At 37.7% G+C, this 22,824-nt stretch overlaps 1 protein-coding gene across 6 annotated transcripts in view; it reads right to left on the bottom strand.

The window, feature by feature from the left end:
* CDK14 (cyclin dependent kinase 14) overlaps positions 1-22,824 on the bottom strand; it is a 351,806-nt gene that overhangs the window by 147,975 nt on the left and 181,007 nt on the right. For all 6 annotated transcript variants that reach the window (XM_058021900.1, XM_058021892.1, XM_058021917.1 and 3 more), the window contains one exon: positions 12,688-12,781. In XM_058021900.1, the coding sequence (XP_057877883.1) occupies positions 12,688-12,781 (94 nt within the window). The remainder of the gene's footprint in view (positions 1-12,687; positions 12,782-22,824) is intronic.

Here is a 22,824-nt window from a genome sequence, read left to right as displayed (position 1 = left end):
CTACCTGGTGTTGTAGTATCCAATCCCATTGTCACAGGCCAAGCCACGCTGTTGCATCAGGATACTTAAGGGCTTAAAGCTGCCATTCAGCTGGAAAGCTTATTGAAATAATTAAGAGACCAAAGTATGCATATTCCTATGAATCATCATAAAAAGAGCAAGAAAAACCTTTTTATTTAAAATAAAATCACGTTTCTTCACTATGGTGTCATTTAACTACAACTGCTTACACAAGACCAGACCATTTGGGATCACATCCTTTCTCCACATGGATTTTCTCTGACCCACTGGTTTTCACAGGAACCAATCAAGGTTCCCTCAGAACAAACCTCCACGCCTAAGCAGTGAATGCACAATGCACTTCTCTGATGCTGGAATGCTTTGTCTCTGGCCTGGTGCCCAGTCCCAGCACGTCAGAGGAAGGATTGTGCCTGGTTCTGACACCACACCAGGCTCACCACTCCCCACGCCCCAGGAGCAGCACAAGCACAGCACAACAGAAGCTTGTGACACGTGCTGCTTATGGGATAGAAATATACTTGCAGAGGAAAGCTGTTATGCTAAGGAGAGAGAATACTAGAGCTGAGCTCACTGTCTGGAGGAAAAAAAAAAGTATCATGAAAATTCTTTTTCTCACCTAAAAAACCAGGGGAGGTAACATACGCTGAGACCTATACATGAAGCCTGGTACTCAGCATCACAGAACAGCACGACATTCGAATCTGATCTAGAAGTTTTCCAACTCCTTATTTGCCAATTAAGGTCTTGGTCTTGTAATAATCTCAATTTTGAATGGATTTGTGAAGCCACATGGAGCTCAGTGATGCAGTGGGTATTTTGTCAAGTTTTTAAAGTGACAATCTGCAGAAAAGGAAGGCTGCCAGTCACACTGCCATTTGAAGAATGCGCAGGTTCAGGTGGTACAATGTTTCTGAAACAGTGAGGGCATTAATAATGAGCTCCAGTTGTGATGGCTATATAGATAGATAAGAGTACTCTTCTTGGATGTCTATCCAGCTGATTCCTGCACTGAACCTTATCAGAAATCCCAAATCAAATCCCTTTTAAAAATGTCTAACCTTATCACTTAAAATCCATTTCAAGTGATACAGTTGGAAGTGTGTCTCCTTCAACAAAACACAGCATGATGCTTGGGGTATTCACTCCAAACAGCAGTATTTTGCTGCTACAAAAGAAAATAGTTTTATACTATCCTTCTGAATCACAGACACAGAACAAGCAAGAAAAATGAAAAATGGAAGTACAGAAATATTTTCTTCCTATAAATGGGGGAAATGTCAGCCTATGTCTGATGGAGAGAGAGTGGCTGTAAAAGCAGCTGAGACATTTTAAGTGGGGTCAGTGCAGAATCCCAGGGAGTTATGCATTCTCACCCAGAGGATGGTGAGATCTGTGGAAGGACTGGCTGAACAGAACCTGCATCCTCCAGTGCAGCCTAGAGAGCCAGCACACCTCACTCAGAGCACTTTGGAAATCTCCAGGGAATTCTTTGCTGAAACATCTACCCATTGTCCTGACACTTTCTTCACCTATTTCCTAGCAAACCCATTGAAAGGAAGGGGTTCACTGCCCTGACACCATGAGGTACATGCCCAAACACTGAGATCAGAAATGGGTTTTGAAAGAGTACAGAATGTTGGGATGATAAAAGTTTCCAAAATTGGAAGCTGTGATTTAACCATTTATCGCTCATTTAGCAGTTGTGGCCTTAAGCAGATGGCAGATAGCCCGAGTTTTCACTTTGCTTATTTAAATGAAGATGAAATCTGGTCTGTCTCAGCTGGGAGGGGCAGCAGCACTGCCAGCTTCAGCGAACCATCTTGTTTGCTCTGACATTGGTGCACTGGGTAACTTTGTCCATGACTTCTGAGCTGGCAAAAGCACCAAGCAGGGGGGACTAGGCTGTAGTCACCTCCTGTCTCCAGTTAAACCTTACACTGCCTGCAGGGCACTGCAGTGGCAGATCCTGCTCCTGGCAGCCCTGCTTTAGGGCAAAATGGAGCTACTTCCCAGGAGCTGCAGGAACTGATCCTCTCTGCTCACTGGAGAAAGGAGCTGAGAGGACTCAGTGTTCGGGGAACATACTGCCTGCAGCTCCAACATGAACTGAGGGGGCTTGCACTGAAATAATTAGTGAATTGTGAGTGAATTACAGCAAATTCTCAAATGATTTGAGCTACTTAACACCTGTATATCATGCTCCACTTTTTTTTTTTGTTCAGAAAAACAGAATAAAAAACAATCCAGAGGGAGAAACAGTCAACTAAATAAATAGGGCACACAAATTTAAAAAAGAAAATTTGCACAGATATATGACAATGAGCTTCAGTACCATTGGTAGTCAATAATGAGAGACAGGAGGGGGAAGACTGGAGTAACAATTTCTTATGCTCTGTTCCCAGTAGACTGAAGTCCACAGAAATGCAAGGCCTGAAATATTGATGACATGAAGGCTCAAAAATGATGGGGCATCAGATACAACAACAGTGAAATGACAATCTTAATCTTTAACATGACAACTCTGCTATTACAAGGTATTTTGGGGGTAAATCTGAAAGATCTCACTGAAATGGAAGAAAGGGAGATACTACACCAATGAAACCTGGACAATCAACTATGCAAGTTATCGGAGAGAAAAATCAACCTCTCAACCCTGTAGGCACAGCTGATCTCTTGGACTATGTGAGGAATGCAGATGAGCAGCACAATGTTATCATCAAGCTATTTAAAAGGCCACAAAAGCAACAAAACCATGAGAACATTAGCAAGAAGAAGATACTATAAAGCAGAAGTGGTAAGAAGCTGCACCAAAAGTACATTTTACTGAAAGTAAATGTAGCCCAGTGAAGAGATGACTTTAATAGCAAACAAGTGTTTCACTACCCTTAGTTTTCAGCTACATTCACTGGTCTGAATTTTTTTATGGAATATGGTATTGCAGAGTTTTCATGAAAAAAAACATTAAACAAACAAAAGATTATTTTCCCTGGGTACAGTTTGAACTGCTCTGAACTGCTGAGCAGCTGATAAAGTGATATGATGCAGTGAGGTCAGCAGGGCCTCATCCCCACCCTCCCTTTGCAAGAGGAAGGAGGAATACTAACACACTGCAATGAGCTGGCTCAGCAGCACAGCAATGTCATCAACCACAAATCTCACTCATCAGACCAGGGCAGATTATAACAAAATGCACAGCATCTCCAACATCCAAATTATTAAGGTCTTTTTTTTAAGTAATTAGGGCAATATGTTTTATGGATGCATACCAAGATGAGATGCAAAGGATACTTAAAGAATTGATAAAATCCTTGGCTGCTTTTCCTCTGATTTTCATGAAGGGCCAATTCAGAGATACAAAGTTTATGTACTGTTGTTTCTCTTATGAGAACAGCACAACTACCAGCTATTATAATACAATCACACTCAGGATATATAGGTTGAAAATGCAAATATAGTCTGTTCTAAGATGAAAATGAGTTATAATTTAAATAACACCATTTTGAAAAAGAAGTAGATTTAGAATATTTTAAAATATCTGTGAAAGGAAGTAGGTTTTATTCTAAAGTAATAAATCCCTCTTTATAATGTAATAAAGTTTAATCAAATTGAAAGCTCACAAAGTCAACTGATTTCTCACCTATCAAAAGATACAGAAGTCCAACTGCAATCTTCCAGTGTACTAAGTCAGATGCTAAAAATCTTCTTTGATTTGTACTCATCAGGGTAATCATATTTATGTGAGAACATACCTGCTGTAGCGCACTGCATTCTCTGCTAAGTATTTACCTTATGCTGTTCTGCTCCATCACCAACAGGTCTGAGAATTTGCACTGCAGCCATTTGGGTCCTATTCTGCCCTGAGAAAGCACTGTGAAGAACTCACTATAGTGTCACAAAATATATTGTTGGCTTTCTGTGATGTACTTGGGAACAGACCTCAGTTGCCAGAAATACAGCTGCACAGTGATATGCATGCACACTCTAAAGACAAACAGCAAACACAGAACATTTCTCTTCCTGCAACTGACAGCTGGAGATTCCTGCTCTGCTTTAGCCTCCAAGTCACCTTAAACTGAGAGCTTAGAAGATTGTGGAAGGGAGAACCAAAGCAAAAGAACAAAACATAATACTGCACTGCTCATAACCTGCTCTGTTTATTTCACACTCATTTGAGAATACCAATTGCATTAAGATCCTAGTCAGGTATTCTCCCATACTCAGGATCTTCTGAAGACTTTCTTTTTTTTCACATTTTCATATGTAGCAGAATACATTTAATTTCCCTTTCTTTTCCCTTTTCCTACTTATTAATACTGATTTTGTCAGTAGGATTTTCTTTTCTCTGTGCAAGTCTCATAAGAAGTGGCAACACACAAATAGTGGACACACAGAAATTGTGTGACAGCATTTTTATATGTATAATTAAAACCTGGATGAGGTTGTAAAAATTTTTCAACATATGAAAATTTTATGCCGAAGTTATTGAACCATAGCCATTTAATGAACTAGAAAAGCAGCTATCCTAATCAAGGTGTACTAATGTTTGCCCCTTGAAAACTTGAAGCTTTCTGAAATCACTAAGCTTACCTCAAAATTTGCATTGAGCTCACTATGGATCAGCAGCTTGTGAAAATGAGAGTTGAAGACAATCTTATGGCAAATGCTCAGCATCTTGCTAAATTAATACCTAGTTTTGGGCACTGATAATGGAAACATTGAAATAGGTAATAAAGCCTAACTTTACTCAAATTAGGCTTACTGCAAATGGTACCTCAAAGTGTGTGCATGGGCTGAAGGGGCAGTTTTCCGCAGACACCATGACAGAGAGAACCATCTACTTTTAGTAGCTCTAAGGAGGACAGAAGAAATTGGCTATTATTCCCGAAGCCTATAAAGAAACGTGTGTAGACAGGCAAGACATATCAATCTCTGATTCTCATAACCCATCTCCAAAATCACCATGTAAAACAGCCTCACATTGATTTTTAGACATTTTTAACCTTAAGGATGTTTCAACTTCTGCTACAGATCATAAACAACAGTTTTGGCCATCAAGATGCTACACAGAAAACTCACTTTTGACAAGCAGTGTGCAATTCAGACACAAGTGAAAGAAGAAAGGGAAAAGGGAAGATTCAAGTGCAATGAATATTGTTTCTTTACTTATGAAAGAAAAAGCAATGTGACAATTTGATGTCTGATAATTTATTATCTCTCCTAGCAAATAAAGCCAGCATACCAGGGTAAGTTTTTTCTAATGTGTCTGTGTTTTTTATAGTACTATATTATCTTGTAGAATAAACTTTTTGATAGCAGACCACCACTTCTTCCCAGAATGGGCTTCATCTCCCACAAATGCACAAATTGCTTGCAACTGTTTTTCTGTTCAGGGTCACCTGCACACAAAAATGTTTGCAATTACAGCTCCATAACACATGTGGACACAACGTGCACAGAGAGGGATTTTACACAGCAAAGAAGATATTTCTGTGGTGTAAGGGGCCAAGAAGGAAGGTGCCTGCAAAGATGTAGGTTTACACCAGGTACTGATTTGCACCAGCTGAGTCTCATCACATTTTTTTTCAATGTATTGTCTGTAAACACCCTCTCAAAGGCTAGAGGCAAGTCTGGAAAAGAAACAATGCTTCCTTATACTTATAGCTCATTTCTCATTCAGCAAGTGAAATATGGCAGAAAGTAAACATTCTGATTCCAAAGAAAACCACAAAGCCATTGTTTTCCGCTGAACCATGCCTTAATTTGTTTTCTTTTTCTGATAGCCAATTACTCCTCATGTTTTGCACTACCAAGATGATAATAACTCACACTCTTGCAATGCCAGCCCAACCATGCTCAGGGTTTTGCTCAGAATTTACCAGGCTGGACAGGAACATCTTGCAGGCAGATGACACCTATGTGCATGAGGTTGTGTGACTGGCTGGCCTGAAATCCAGCCAACCCTCAAAGCAAAAAGATGGGGTTACACATTAATTTATTATTTCCTCTCCTTTTCTTCTGTTCTGCTGCCAGCTGGTAGCTCCCCTGGAAAGTGTCCATGATACACTGGTGGGTGTTTTTATGACTTTAAACATAGATAAATGTGAGATTGAGTGCCCCAATTTCTAAAAGAAATGTTAGCAGAGTGTGAGATACATATTTTTTAAAGTCTCCTTTCCTAACACACATAGGCAATACTCCTGCAGAAAGTGTCCTATGTTTTTACAAGATTGCTGGTTTTAAATCCTAGGCCAAGTTTGTTTTCCCAGGACCATATGGGTTTAATGGTATAAGGCAAAAACAGCACAGACTATTGATACTCAGACATGGTGAGGATGGGAGCTCTGCACAAAAAGTGAATGCAAATTAGCATAATTTACCTTGTGCCCTGTTATATGGGAAAAACTCTACTCACACAGTAATAGACAAAACAATATAGCGCCATCAGAGATCAAAAACCGAACTGAAACTCCAAAAAGAAATCTGAAATACTACCAGAATCCTTTACAAAGCATGAACACATAGAAGATTTTACTTTGTTTTTTAAAGTTCATTTCAAAGGTTAATTTCACTCATACTTGCCTAGTTTAGAATTACTTTCATTTGAAGTTTGGCATAAGACATAAAGCCCAGAGAGGAACCTTGTAAAAGTGGTATCAGTGCAAAACCTGCAGGCAAGTATAGTAAAATAATGAGTAAGTGCTAACAGCTTCAAAGAGAAGACCCACAGGTAGAGAATCCTGCTATTTATGTAATTAATTTTCAGTGGTGCTGAAAAGAAGTAAAATATTTTTCATATTGTTGTCATAAAGCAAAGGAGAGGTAGATTTATTAGCAGGATTGCACTTCTCTACTTACATATTGTGTTAGATAGAAGTCAGCAGCATGTTTCTAATTAATTAGTTTCAAACCCCCCCTCATTTTCCTCATGAAGTCATTGGTGGGAAGCAAATGGAAAGACATGGGAGGAAAACACAAACTTTGCCCTCTAAGCAAGAACAATATTACATTTATATTACAATAGATTCATCCAACCAGAAGAATAGATGGCACCATAGACACTCTGCCTACACAAAACAAAATTTCAGCCCACATTCAGCCTCACAGTTACATGTATTCCATCAGAGATGAATGACCTGTGTTTTAGAGCCAAAGTATTTATTGAGTGAAAGAAAAACATATTTTAAATAATGAAATGGGAAAAAAGACCAATAGATTTGACTAAGTAGCTGATTACACAGATGAACTTCAAAATCCAATGGTTTAAAGTACTCTTCCCTTGGGTTTAGCATTGCTAGCTTCCCAAAAGATGCTACTAATACAATGTACCAGAAAGCACATTTTCTTTGGGTCCATCATAAGCTTAAAAGCTCTCAAAAAGCATTATCCCAGGCTTCAGAGGATGTCAGTGACATGAAGAAAACCTTCAGATACAGAACTACAGGGAGTAAGCTTTGCAGCTTCACTAATGCCTGTTAACATCAGACGTGGAGGAAACACTACTAGCTTGCATTCAGGCTTGTATATCACAAGTATATGTGCAAATATGTATAAAAATAATATTGCTAGCCTTTAAGATCTTCAATAATGGGAGAAACATTTCCATTCCCATTGAAATGAAAATGTAATTTTCCATAGCTATCTGAAATGGCAAACTCTTGTGTTTTGCTGCACAGCTCCATGTGGAAATCTGGCGTTTCTGGTGCTGCCCTTTGGCAGATGAGGCTGCTGGGCTCAATGCATACTGTTCCCTTTTAATTACTTTTTAGTGCTGTGTGTTATGGTACCCAACAGAGCAACAGCATCCAATATCAGAGAGGAGTCCTCAGCTTATTCAATATGTGTGTCAGGAAATAGAGAAGCTCTGGCTGCCACTTCCCACTCCTGCTGTGACACCCTACCTGCAGTGTGATGCTGCTGCGGTGCACATGCTTCCCACAACCATGTTTGCAGAGAGAATATCCATTTTCAGACAAACCAGCCTTTAAATGCCATTGTCCTGCCTGTGCAGAGAGCTACAAAGTACCAGGAGAACTCTTTGTACATTATTCCTGCAGTGAAATCTAATTTGCAGTGTAGTGGCACCAAGGCTAAAGTTCAGGCGATGCACAGATTATTCCCTTATGGGGAAGGCTTCAGAGCCTGGGAGGAAAATTCACTTTGATCAATTGTGGCTCTCAGAAAGCTCCTGTAAGATAGAAAAGACAGAAATACCTTCCCACTTAAAAAAAAAATAAATCTCTGCCAAAGAAAAACTTAGCTAACACAAGAGATTCAACTCTGGTCTGTTTTGAATCTGTTAAGAGCAGCAAGTATAAAAGCACATGCTTATATAAAAATCAGAGCTGTAACCAAGTTGATATCTCCAGTGTGGCATGCACAAGCATACTTCAGGCTGCTCAGCGTAATCAGCTTTAACACTCAACTAATTCATCCTGATCATCACCAGATCCAAGGAGCTGTCAATTTTTCCATGGTATGGGGCTAGCTTGAAGGCATTTGGTGCAGCTTGAACATCTAGACATAACTAAATTTTATATTTACAATGGCACATTCTCCTTGATGTGAAAACCTCAAAGTTTGCGCATAGAGATATGTATGCTAACAAATGATGAACAGGAATAAACTACTGATAAAGATCTTAGCTATTCCTTATCAGAAGCCAAATGCTATTTCCCAATTTTGTGTAATTTTATTTTGAATCAACACATTGCCTCACATTTTTCCTATTCTCATGATTTTACTGCTCAATGTGCACTTGATCAAAGTTTCATCCTGTCTTGTGCACCTATTGCAAGATGAAATAAAATGCTAAGATTACCACTTCATGTCTTCAGTCCATCAGACCTAGCACCTTGCAACAAAAACCCAAGCTGCTTGTCTCAGAGAATGGCAAAGCAAAAAGTTTGGAGGAAATGATGATGACACATCATTAGTTTAATACTTTGAGGCAAGAGACTTGTTAGCTCTTACAGGCTGTAATAGCAAAAATCAGTGACAGAGCAAAAGGAAATGGCCTCAAGCTGCGCCCAAGGAGGTTCAAGCTGGACATCAGCAAGAATTTCTTCACTGAAATTGCTGTCAAGCATTGGAACTGGCTGTCCAGGGAGGTTCTGGAGTTGCCATCCCTGGACAGGGCATTTAATGGTTTTGTTTAGTTGACAAGGTGATATTCAGTCAAAGGTTAGCCTCAACCTTAATGATTTTATGATTAAATTCTATGATACTACACTTTCCTCTCTTATTTTCTATGACACATTTCAACCCAGAAAGTAACCCTAGTTTCAACATGCAGGAAAAATGCAGGACCGAAAATGTAATCATATACTACATGATTAAACCAAAACACCTCTGCATTAAGGCACTTTATTCACTGTTAAACCTCTCTGGGAAAGCAACCTGTTTATACATGTGAGTCCCATTTGGTAAGCACAGTTTTTTTAAAAGAGCTTATCAACACTTTTAATTTTAGGCAGAAAAAAGAATTTGCATTATCAGATCCAAAGTGTAACAATAACAACTTGCAGCTGCTTATTCATCAACATCTTCAAGTGCTGGTCTGATTCTGAGAACAGATCCTGTGTATAAACCTTGCTATTTTACTGAGGCCTGTGGTTGTAATAGAACCTGAGTACGCTTATTAAAAACAGCTGCTGTAACAGAAACAGAGAATCAGGGTATATTACCATTTAAAAACCCCCAAATTGAATCAATAGAAGTCAGGAGAGACAAGCTTAAAGAGCAAAGTCCTTAAACAAAACTGAAAGATCAACCGCTGTTCTCAATCTACTATAAACAATCACTTAATTAAGCTGTTATGAAACGTAAATAAACACCATTCATAATGAGGAACAAACATATGTGGTGTGTTGTGTTGCATCTATTTTTGCTATGTAGATATGTGAAGAAGCCAGCAGTAGAGATACACAAAAACATTTAGAGAATCTCTCTGACTTCAACTTCATAATCGCCAAAAGAACACACATAAAATGTATTTTAATTTCATTTACATAATAATGGCCTCTAAACAATAGGAAATCAAACAACCATTTAAGATTTTTAAAATGTTATTCATGTTAAATTTCATTCATTTTTCTTGGCTACTATTTCTTATATTTTTTCCAGTTTTCCTACTACAATGTAACCAATTCCCTAAGAGCTGCAACCTGGCTCCTAACACACTAAGGACATGTAGCTATGACTAGCAACAGCAGATATGACAACGATTAATGTTCCTTTTTGTTCCAAGTTGTGTACAAGGTGTGAACAAAGGGATTACTGGATCAGAGTGAAGGTGGGCTGTGCCTTCCACCATTTTCAGAAGAGAGCCCTCTGTTATAAGGCAACTCTCGCTGGTGGATGCTGAAAACGTGAACTTTGGGAATTCTGTCTGCAAAAGTCTTTTTATGGCTGATGTGTTTCTTTCACAGCTGTGCAAGCGCTTGCTGTGTGGGAGTCAATCATATTGGTTATCTGGTAAAACAACCTGATTCCTTTTCTACTTCAGTGCTATTAACTACCCTACTATCTATGATTCACAGGAGAATTAATGAATTAAATCCCTCTGTTCAAATACAAAACCAAACAAGAATAATCCTCTGGTTTATAACTTTTAAATAGATAACTTCAAGCCTTAATGATGCTTAGAGTACATTAGGAAGGCACCCATTGAAACTATTTAGCTAATGGTAACTAGATACTACCATTAGAAAGCCTAATTAATTGGGATTTAAAATTAACTCTGATTTGCCATGGACCATAAAACATCCTGACCAAAATTTTATTTATTTATTTGATGGTTTGCAAAAGATCAAATTAAAGAAAGCATCAATAAATTATCACTTGTTATTTCAACACTCTTCTCAGTATTTGCAATTGCAGTTTAAAAGCGAAATTTAAAATAATTGGCAGGACTCAAAATTCATCCTAGATTGCATTAATCTTGACATTTTTACATTCAAATAGTTGTGAGGATAGAGGTAAAAAAATAGAAGTACATAAAAGGTTTACAGAAGGCATACAAAAATAGATACACCCATCACTATCATTTTTTGCACTATATCTTACAATCTCATACAATAAATTGCAAATAAGATCCCACTAAAGGAAGAACCTGATTTCTGCTGTTACAAATGCCCTCAATTTCAACAGCAAAAAACAGTCAATAAGATTTTACTGCAATAAATGAGATGAAGCTCCAAGGAGGAATTAATACTTTCAAAATTTCATGTTCTATAAATAAGGAGAAAATTTCAAATTAATAAATGAAAAGCACAATTAGTTTAAAAAACAAAAGCCAGAATCTGGCTCAGAAGTAGCTAGCTTAAAATATACAAGCTGGCAAACAAACAAAGCAATGAGACACATCACAGGAACTGCTCAGAACTGCTGCTCCCAGTCCATGTTGCAGCATAGCAATTCTTTCACAGCACAGAACTTTCAGGGTATTAGCCAACAGGGCGGAAAAACCAAATATTTTTCAGAAAATGAGTTATATTTATATCACAATCAAGTAAGGCCTTGTTTTAGAGAGATACTTTTTATGAGTCATTCCTAAAAGCATTTGCTAAATTCCCTGATGTCCCAACAAAAGCAATACAGTGCAAGCAAGGCTGAATAAAGTCAAGAATGTAAATTTTTTAAACGTATTATGAAAGACTTTCTTCCTCTCCCTCTGGACCAAGAAAGAATACCAAATAAATACTCTGCATTTGAAATAAATGACTACTGACAAAATAACCTTTGGGAGCACGGGTATGCTCATGTTTCCCTTCTAAATTTATGGTCAGAAGCAAGGCAGAGATTGACACGTTAGGGGTAAATGCTGCTCCAACAACACTTTCCCTGATGACCACCCAGCAGTACCAGGAGCCACTCTGGTCAGCAGTGCCTTCCCTGAACAAACCCACTCCACAACAGTACAGCTCCCAGCAGGGCACAGAGTAGATATAAACCTTTATTGGGGGTCAAGAAAAATTGTTCCTGAACCTTTTGTTATGGTCAAACCCTTTTGTTTTGCTCTGGCCAAACCCAGAGCACAAAAGAAGAAAGAGCAAATGAAAATAAAATCCCAAGCGAACAAAGAAAACCACAACCCTGTGTAGAAAAATGTATAAATTATCATTACTCTTGAGACAAATTATCTTTTATTTCACTGCCAATGTAGATGTGTCATCAGTGCCTTTGAGCAGCCCACATGAAGGCCCTAACCTTCTGCAGAAGCAGTAGTCAAGGACCCCCGCTGAATCTAAGCATGATTTCAAAATTCCTATTCTATTTCTCTCCTATTTCCTATCTTGCTTTTCCTATATACATCTATATAACAAAAAAATACTTGGCATTAACACTACAATATTAGTAGAAGATCAATAAACCCATCCAGAGCTGTCCTCTGCAAAGTGAGGATGACAAACTGTCTGGATTTCCATTACCTTGCATTTGGAAAGATTTTCCACAATTGCATAAGCCTCCTTGTTTAAAAAACAAACAAAAAAAGTGAAAAAATTATAAACAGAACTTTTTACAAAATATATCAAGTAAACTGTATCTAGCCTGTGGACTGGGCTTCTGATCCTTGGCTCTATCAGTAATTTAATTCCTAACACAAAGAAATATGTGAACAGTTATTAAGTGATCATTTTTAATCTTACTTCATCAATAAAAACTCACCAGAAATATCCTTTCAAGTTGATCTTGAATGTCTTTCATTCCTGGAAATGCAGCGACCCCTTGAATCATTTCTACAAAGATACAACCCACTCCCCTACAGAGGGAAAAAATAAAGGCAAAGTTAGAAAGATTTCTTATAGACCAAAAAGCCAACAACAATGTTTTTGTATCCTTTACCAGCCTTTAAATATTTTTTTTAATTGATGCCAGGTGGAAGGACAGAGAGGTGCATTTGCTAAAATCAGTGTATACAAATGAACACTTCTCAGGTGTTTGAAGAAAGGTGTAGAGGTAGCAGGAATATGGTTGGTGAGTGTTGAGACCAATAAAGGCACAGCTGCTGATTTCTGTATTTGTGCTTCCCAAGCAGAATAGTCATGCTGCCAAAGAAACTCTGGAGAAGTGGGAATGAGAGCATCCTTGGGAGAAGCTGAACAGGGACAGACCAAGGACATGGAAGCACATTTAGCATAAGAGGAGGAGAATCTGGGAAAAGGTGAGTAAAAAGGAGAAGGACACGTGGCTGCTCACAGGCACTGAACTTAACTACCACCCAAATGCTTTGGGGATGTACTTGCTTGGACTTTCTTCTCCCCTCTTCCAGCAGAACTGAAAGCAGCTCAAAGCCCACAGCTGCTGACCCCATTCCCCAGAAGCTCTGGCTGAGGGGTCCTGCAATGGGATGAGGGGTCCTGGAAATGGGTCCTGCATGGGCTCCTTCCTCTCCCCACAGCAGCCACCTCCTTTACAGCTCCTGTCCTTGGCTTCCCACACAAGCTACTCCACATGAGCCCCCCTCATCCCACTGAGTTCAGCAAGTGGCAGAAGCACTGGGAAATCGAACACTAAAAATATCTGAGGTTCGCTAACTACGACACAAAGAATGCATTCTCAAAGGTTGAGGAAAGCTTTTGTGACTCCATCTGAAATTCCAGATAAATTGTGAACTTCCTGCATCTCAAAAGGAAAGCAAATTACAAACTTGCACTTGCATCTTTTGAGATGAAAACAGCTCAAGAGTTCCTTGTTCCCTCAGCAAAAATAATTTTAAGAGGAAACTTCCCTTTTGGCTATCAATAGGATGCAGAATTTGATTATATACTTCAGCTTCTTCAATTGCATTTTTCTGCATACATTTTTCTACAACTTTCATATGCAAACACCCACGTATGCTGTACAACCATGTCTGTGTAAGCAACCACACAAAACCACTCTTCACTCAAAGTAATAATATGTTTAAATCCCCAGAACACATATCAAAATGAAGTAGGAATTTGCAACACTAACTACAGCACCACCTCCCCCTAAAATTGAGAGTTTTGTTTCTCTATCAGAAAAATCCCAGCAATAACCTCTAATTTAACTTTGTTTTTAGAAGTAAATTATTTGGAATGTAGTAATTACATACTTTTTCATTGCTTATGCATCATGATGATGCATTCAGAAAGCAGCATTTAATTTTAGGATTTGTGTGCATATATTGGTGAGGAAGTGGTTCTAGAATAAAACAACAAAAACATGCAACCTGTTTGCATTAAGACTGGAGCTGAGTACTAACAGATACCACTTAACTAAAAGTATCAGTAAATAACCTGTGCTTTACTCATCTCTCAGGCTTTGACAAATACCCAATAATGAAACAATTTTACATTCTAGGACAATGAGGGTTGATAGTCAAATTTTTGAAGAAAATTAAATATACATCACCATTTTCTTATTCTACCACCCAGAGCTTAGATACACTAAGTAAAGCTTCTCATGGCATAGAAAAGTGGAAGAAAACTTTAAGAAAGCACAGTTGCAGGCAAATTTTAGAATAAATCAGGTGTTTATAAAAGAGAGGTTAAAATTTATGTTCCATATGCTTCTGTGGGTTACTAAATGAACTGAATTGATTAAACTGCCATTCATCATTTAGTCTGGTTAGTGCTTCATTAGGCACAGATAGGCACAATATATCTTTGTCAAATGCTTATAAACAGTACCAGCATCTCAGGCAAGGAAAAATTCAAGATTTTACCCAAGAGTCATTTATTCAAGATGAGCAATAAAACAATTGAACTTGGACTAAAGAAAAGAGGATCACAGTTCTATTCTTGCAACCAGAAAACAGGCATTTGATTAAACCAGCATATCACTTGAGAGCATATACAAATCTGCAGAGAATCTTCATCTAGCTGTTTGAACAGAAATGTGGTAAGGGCAGCAGGAAGATTCTGCCAAATTTTGCATTGTTTTACATTATTTATAAATTTGTCCACTTTTACTGGTTCTGACACAAGTATAAGCAAAAAAAAAACCACAAAAAAAAAACCACCAAGTAAGAACAGCAAGCAAAACTGAAGAAAAATTTTCTGCTTGGAAAGAAGAATCCTATTATATATATCCTATATCCTATTATATGTCTTGAACTCTTGTGCAGCCTAGAATTCCATTTAGTGACAAGCTGAAATAAAAGAGTGCTGGAGTTAAACAAATACCTAATACAAAAATCAAAAGGGTATTATAATCATTGGGGAGCAAAACCATAAGCAAACTTCAAGATTTGAGTTGGAAGACTGTTGCTCTCTTCAGCCCACTTGAAAATTAAGGTTATGACTGGTTTCAAAGGTTATGGTGTTCAGCACATTGACAAGTAGGTCAATAGAAAGAGAAGTTTAAATTAATACCAAAAAAAAGGAGAATAGTAATACAGAAAAAGTGTGGCATGGAACTAGGAAATGGATAGGTAAGACCCAGAAAGCCATAACAGTACATAAAGGCTTGAAGAAGGCTGGATGGTATTTTAGATGTATAGTGGTATTGGTGAATTTTAGGATCACGGTAAGTAGAAACTTGAGTCTGTAATAGGATCCCTGCATTGCAAACTGTAAGTGCACACACTGCAAATGAGAAAATAAATAACACCTCTGCAAGGCCTTGAAATTTTGTCTTGCTTTCGTAGACCTCACAACTTTAAACAGTCTAGAGAGGTTTTTAAACAAAGCAAAAACTATTATAATGTCAGAAAAACTGGGTCTTGAGGAAAAAATTAAGAAAATTATGTCATCCTTGGCTACAAGAAAACCCAAGGGGCAAGGGAGAATGTGATGACTCTGTATTTAAAATTATGCAAAACGAAGGACAGGGAAGAACTGATTAGGATTTTAATGATTCCCAGAATGGTAGGTAGGTCCAAAATAGTGTAACTAGAAATAGCAGAATGCCTTTAGGAAATAGAAATTTTAGGGTGAGTGTTAGGGAAACACAATTAATAATTGTGCTAGATCCCAGCCTCCCAATGGACTTGAAGCCCAGTTACAGTCATGTAAAACCAGACAAGCTGAAATACTTAAGAATATTCTTCAGGAAACACTTGCATTAACAGTAGAGTGGACAGGATGATCTCTCACACCAGTTCTAGTTCAATGACACAAAGATTACTTCTTAAAATATGAAATAGAAGCTTTAAGGTGCATGCAATTCCAAGGGTATGTTATTTAGGTAAATTTGTGCACATTCAGCCTACAATGACATTTTCAGGAAGCACATATAAATAATTTTTGACAAAAGAATATTACTTTAACAAATTTTGCTGTATTCAGTTGGAGTTTTCCTACTCTCTTTATAGGACTTCTGAGTTTGGATGAGTAAGCCAAATGCTGCAATGCTGTTCAGAGATCTTTCCAATGCAATGGCATAGGATAAACTTGCCAAGTAAAAGTGACAGCCATATAATGCTGAAATGGGTGGTTTACTCTCTGATGACAAAAAGCATGACTAAACCTATTGATATATTGATGAGACCATACATGGCCATGCCATCTAATATTGCTCTTCTATTGTCCTGCTTAATTTCCTGGGACTCTGGCTGTCACTGTACAGCCTTACACAGAGTAAGAGTTACTAGCACAGCTGAATGGCTTCTCTTGCATTTGAATTGACATAGTAAATGAGCCTGTAAAATGGAAGTTGAACCCCTCAGAAGCCTCCTTTTTTTGTTGTTTTTGGTTTTTGTTGGGTTTTAGGGTTTTTTTCTGCACAACTTTTATAATTCAGAAGGGTATTCCCTTAAAATTAACTTCCTTACTTGGTGGATTGGTCTTATGTCTTTGGCTTAGGGATTCACATTCCTGTCTCTGTGTAACAAAAATTCTTATTGCTACAAGAATCTCCAGCAAATCTGTATTGAATACTGTAAAACAAACAAAAAGAAGCATAACAGCTTTGGTAAGGCACAATATAAAGGGAAGGTTCCTTCAGTTAATATAATAACTTTTCTAGACGGAGCCATAAAAGAAAATACAGACTCACTCCAGAAAGAGGAGCTGTTTCCAAACCAAGTTTTAGTTTATACTTAAATCAGGTATACAGAAACCCAGTATTTCTTACTATATATGTTTTAAAGTGTTGAATGTTCTGCTTTGAACAGATCTGCTTTGTAGCAGGCTCAGTGCAGGTGATAATATTCAGCATGATCTTTGCAGTGAAAACCTATGCTGGGTCTTCACATGATATTTTTATCGAGTCATTAAGCCTGTTTTCTGTGTGCAGGGTTTGGCTTCAGAGGGGGAAGGCATTTTATGAAAGCCAAGTAATTCCTTTCAGTAATCCCTGGTGAGATTTCTGAAATTCAAAGGAACTACAGAGTTTTCATTCAAGCTTCCCAAACTACACACTGTTTGTAATGTTAAATATATCAGAATTAAAAAGCAAACAGACAAACAAATAAAAACACAAACAAAGCCCCGCAAAACCTACACACACTCTCCTTCAAAATCCTGCTGCTTTACTTTTTTATGGATTTATCACCAAGATGTAATACTGTAGCATCTTCCATAAACTCCTAGTAATATACATGTTGTAAGGGCAAAGAGATTTTTATCTTGTCTGATTTATTCAGGGAAAAAAGGTCATGTTTCTTTATCATCCTTCTTATGAACACAATGATGAAAAAAAATTGTGGGGGAAAGGAATGTAAAGCAAGGGACTCTTTTCTCCTTTAGTGACAAAATCTGATTTATTTCTACTGCAGCAGACTGCTGGCATACCCACAAAAGCTGAAGTTGGTTGGAATTTGTCTTTCTTTGATATATAAGAAATAACATCTAATGGATGACATAGCCTGATAAAAATACAGCGGCAATAAGGCAAACAGCAGTTGTCACATCAGAGGTATTGAGTGAACGAAAATTCACCTTACATGATGACAAAAAACATTAAAATTTGTGCAGGTATAAGATGCAATGAATAATAACTAATTTACTTGATAACTCAAGGTATTTCTTTACAGTCAGACTTGAAGTAATTGTAATTTCAAGAGAATAGAGTGGTCATGTTCTTGCATGTGTCACTGAATACCTAGAAATAAAAGCTCCAGAATTTTTTTTGCTTTGTAATAATACTCAGTTTCTATATTAAGAAATACTGTATTCATGAAGGATTAAAACGTACATGATCCCTTCTTGTGGGATTCTTTCTGTTGGACTCATTTGTTCTATAAAAGCAGAGTCAAAATAAGAAGAAAATAAAATACTCCTCAAACTTGAGCAACATTTTGCCAGGAGACACTTTCTTGTTGAACATGTACTTCCCGGTTTTCTTTTCTGCATCCAGATACTTTCATAATTTACTTTCCTTACACACATGAAATGTATTTCTACAAATGAAAAAGTAACAGCAAACCTGATGTTGCAAATGGACAAAAGTAATTTTCAGATTTCAGCATTTCAGGGACTGAAATGTGCTTCCCATAACTACAGACCCAGACAGTTCCTCACACACAGCATTTCTATGAATATGAGCCCACAGAATTTTCCAATCAAAAGCTAATTCAGCTGATAAAACTTTAGAAGAACTCGCTGACAGCAAGAGAAATTGCCCATACCTTTACAGTCACTGCAATACTACCCTAATCCTACACATTAGCATTTCTTTGCAGTGGAAGTCATAATCCTGAGGAACATCAAGGGCAAAAGAGCTAATTTGCCCCGTGCTGTTTTCTCTCAGGCCCCAAGAAGTATTTCTTCAGGGCATATTGGGACTGGGACTACTGCTCTCACTGCAAACCTTTTACAAGAGAAACAGGATAAAAATGCCTTTGTAATGTCCCCCGTGTAAAAACTATAATTTGGTGCATTTGTGTCTAAGACAAAATCCATTTTTATGTAATGAATGTCTTAATTACGGTTGCAGGTCTTCATTGGTCAAATATTCATGAAAAAATGCTTGGAATTGTAGTGAGCACTCAAATCCACACTCTTAGCAGGCTATGTGGGAAAAGTGGTGTGTTCCCACATACCATTTATTTTTCTAATAATAGAATAGAAAAACTCCATATGAACAGGTTTCCCTAAATTAAGCTGAGATTTGAAATCGTGTATAACAACCCAGATGTAACAAAGTTAAATAAGGGTGATTTAAGAAGCAATTTTGTAGCATTTTACTGGCCTACTTTCTAATTTATTTCTTCTGCAATACTAAACATAGCTGATGCTAGTTAATAAATGTGAATTTAAAATATATCCCAGGCCATTACTGCTTAGGTACTGTAACTCAGAGTGTATTTTTTATAAACAAAACAACAGAATATGCAAAAAAATTGCCAGCTGTTAGCAAACACAGTATAAAGACAGCTGCACTTCAAAATAAAATATCCCTAGTGACTTCTTGATGTAAGCAAGCCAGATGTAGCAGCAGTGCATGCATTACCAGAATCAAATGGATTTAATAGCTTCTTTAAATTGCCTCATTTATGAATATTATATTCTTCCCGTAAGGAACAAATAGAATTGGTTAATTTAGGGATTTTTCCCCTATGTTTCTGTGTTACTTATATATGGGTTTTAGTAATCCATAAACCCTTTATGTGTTGAAGCCTATTTTCCTTGCATTGACTTTCAAAGGACTGTAAAATTCAAGGATTAGGACAAGTTACACCAGAGGCAATGCAAAACCATTTTCCTAGGCACTAGTAAGTCCTCATCAAGGGGGGAAAAAAAAGCTATATCAAAGGTTATCACAACTCTTTGATGCAGTTGTGGGTAGTATAATACATTCATATAATGCTGCTGTATCAAATGCTGTCAGCAGTAAATCACAAAGCCTGACACACTGATTTCCATCACCAGCCTGACACCACTATTGCATGTACATCTTCATTAATATTATTTTAATGCCAGTGGCTATTTAAAAAAGAATGCAGGAGAATGTAACATTGCATGTGGATCATTAGCTTTTAGTTACTATTCTAATTCTCTACACCAGCAAATGAAGTGTAAAAATAGCCTGCAGCCTCTGCCACCTGCTTCCCAGCCACTGTCCAGTGGTTAATATTTGGACTCCTTTTTCATGCAGCTGGTCTTCCACTCTGTGGGAGCCTCACTTTCTGTTCCTGGGGAGCCACCATGAAATGTCATTTATCATGGCTATAGAAAAAGCCCTGTGACCTTATTTTTTTTTTCTTTTCTCTAAATAGAGGAAACAGCTGTGCTTTCTACCTTAACATTATTTAAATATTTAGTGAAGTAGCTGCCTAGTTTTGCCATCATGTAGATCATCAACAACGACACAGGAGAGCACACACTATCTGCCATAAGGACATAATGCCAGTAATTGCATAAAAATGCTAATGCTACAAACACACTTTTGATAACAAATTACCAAATTATCTTGGAATCTGATGGTAGACAGGTTTCTCCACGTCTCCCTTCCTCCCACTCTGGGAAGCCACTAAATGGCTTTAATGTAATTATGGCTCAGCTCTGTACAAGCATTGTGTGAGCACAGCCCCGAGGCTGCCGGGCTCCAGCCGAGCTCCCTGTCAGATGTGCCAAGCAAGCACAAGTGACCTGAGCAGGCAGCTACACCTCTCACCATCAGACTGCAAGTGCTGTCTCACACACAGGCCAGAAAAGCACAGAAGTAAAATCTAAAGCTCTTCTGTCACACACAGAACACATTTGCTCTCATCTGACTTCTGCTGTGGCAGAGGCTGAGCCCCTGCACAAATTGCTGCCATCTGAAAGAAACTGTATTAGCAGGTCCCTTTTTCCTAAGCCCTTCGTAGTTCCTCACATTGTACAGGGCAGAAAAATATTGTAAGGGCTACAAATTGAGCACAAGAGGAATTTGACATTGTTTTTCATTTGAAACAGAGCACACCACCTCTGACCCCTGAGCACCTGGATTGTTTTCAGGCTTCTACAAAATGCTCTGTGCAAGAGAACATCATTTCTTGATATCGTTGAAGATGTAACTATTGTGTTCTTCCCCAATACTTCAGTCATTTTTATCAGAAAACAAAATAATGACCGGGATTGCAGAAGTAGCACTGGTCTACCATCAGCATTTAAACTCCTTACCTGATCTTCCCTGCTGCCCATGTCATTTGAATATAAACATTATGAAGGACATGCTCAGTCTGCAGGTGTAGTAACTTTTAAATGCTTTTAATTAGCTACATGACTTAATGTTTATTACAGGAACACCACATGTTTTGATTGGACCTTCTAATTTTACTAAAATCATCAATGGGGGGAATGTTAAAAGATCTATTTTTGACAAGCTATTGAACTTTGGAGAAAACCATTTTTATTTGTGGAAAAATTTTCAGCAACAATAAAAATGTTTTAAAATCCTTTGTTCAGTTTCACTGTGCAGTGTTTTTTAAACTGGGAAAAGTTTAAAAAATATTTTAAAGTTAAAAAAATATTGCTTTTATCTAAAAGAAAACATTTTGAAGTGCTTTTTTGAGCAGTTTGCTCTGTTAAAGCATTAACACTTTTCTTCAGCAGTTTCTGTATATTCTCTGTAATTGACAAGCTGACTCGTGTGTGCAGACACACAAATACATGTGACTCAAGAACTGAACAAATGTAGAGGCAGCTATGAGAAAGTGAGCAGAAAGGACTGTTTATCTCTCCCAGCTATCTCCATCCTTGTCTTGCCTCACCCCAAGCAAGCTGAGCCTCTTGCTGAGGGCATCTGAGGTACTACTTGGAAAAGAGGTGACTGTAGAACATCAGGAGCAGATGGGCTGCAGAGATTGCATGCAACCTGTGAAGACACCAGGTTGAACCTGGCATTTAGGAAAACAGGACAGTTTTAGGATAGATGAGAAACTGAGATGCAGGAGGAAATTATTTCAGACCTGCGAAGTGGAGAATGGTCTGAGGAAAACCAGGGAATTGATACAGAAGATGCTGCCTTTGTCTCTCTGGCACACTTGTAATATCACAGTGGCCACATTTGGAGTTTTCTCACTGTCCCTTTCTTACCTCTTGTTCACCTTAGAGCTCAGGGAAGGGCAGCAGCCAGGGCCCAGTTATACTAACCACCCATTTCAGTGTTAGATACTCTAGTATTATACTCTGTAACCCCTTCAGATGCAACAATCTTGTGATTTCTAAATCATGCCCCCAGGAGTCAAGATTTTCAGGAAAACCTGTTTTCTTCCCATAATCTCTGATTTCAGGTACAGGACTAAAAACAACCTCATATTTAGTTCCCTTTCCCAGCCAAAAAATTTTCCTGCTAGGTCTTCAGTTTCAATATTACACTGCAAGATTACCTTAAAAATATTATTCACACACCATATGAAAACATAAGTTGCTTTTAACCTTATCTTACAGTTACCTCTAGATCTTAATATAATTATTAGTGTATCTTTGGTTTGCGTGTATTAAAGATATTTCCGTGAACTGCAAAATAATTATTGTATTTTTTCTGAAAATTCATCAGTATATTTTTTTCTCAAATGAATGAGGTTTAAAAAGTCAAACATGCATTTAAAAAACCAAAACAAAACTAACCAACCTAAAAAAAACCTCAAAGCAAGCAAGCAACCAAACAAAACAAAACCCAAACATATTCCAGAGCATCTTATTTTCTTTGTAAGGAAGAGGATTTTTTTTCATATTTCAGAATTTGTACAGATTACAGAGATCCTATCACCTCAAAACCTACAGAATAAATGAAGGACTTCCAGCTTGGTTTTTAATAGTCAAAAAACCAAATACCTTCCTTGTTCAACAGAGAGCTAAATAACGTAATCAAAAATGAGCAAGATGATATATACATATTGTACAAATCAATCTACTCTTCTAAATCTGCAAGTCTAAATAAAATCTTTAGGTTTGAAAGAGAACTATTCAACAA

Source organism: Melospiza georgiana, chromosome 1 (genome assembly GCF_028018845.1).
Source record: "Melospiza georgiana isolate bMelGeo1 chromosome 1, bMelGeo1.pri, whole genome shotgun sequence".
NCBI lineage: Eukaryota > Metazoa > Chordata > Aves > Passeriformes > Passerellidae > Melospiza > Melospiza georgiana.
This window is presented reverse-complemented; position numbering and strand designations above follow the sequence as displayed.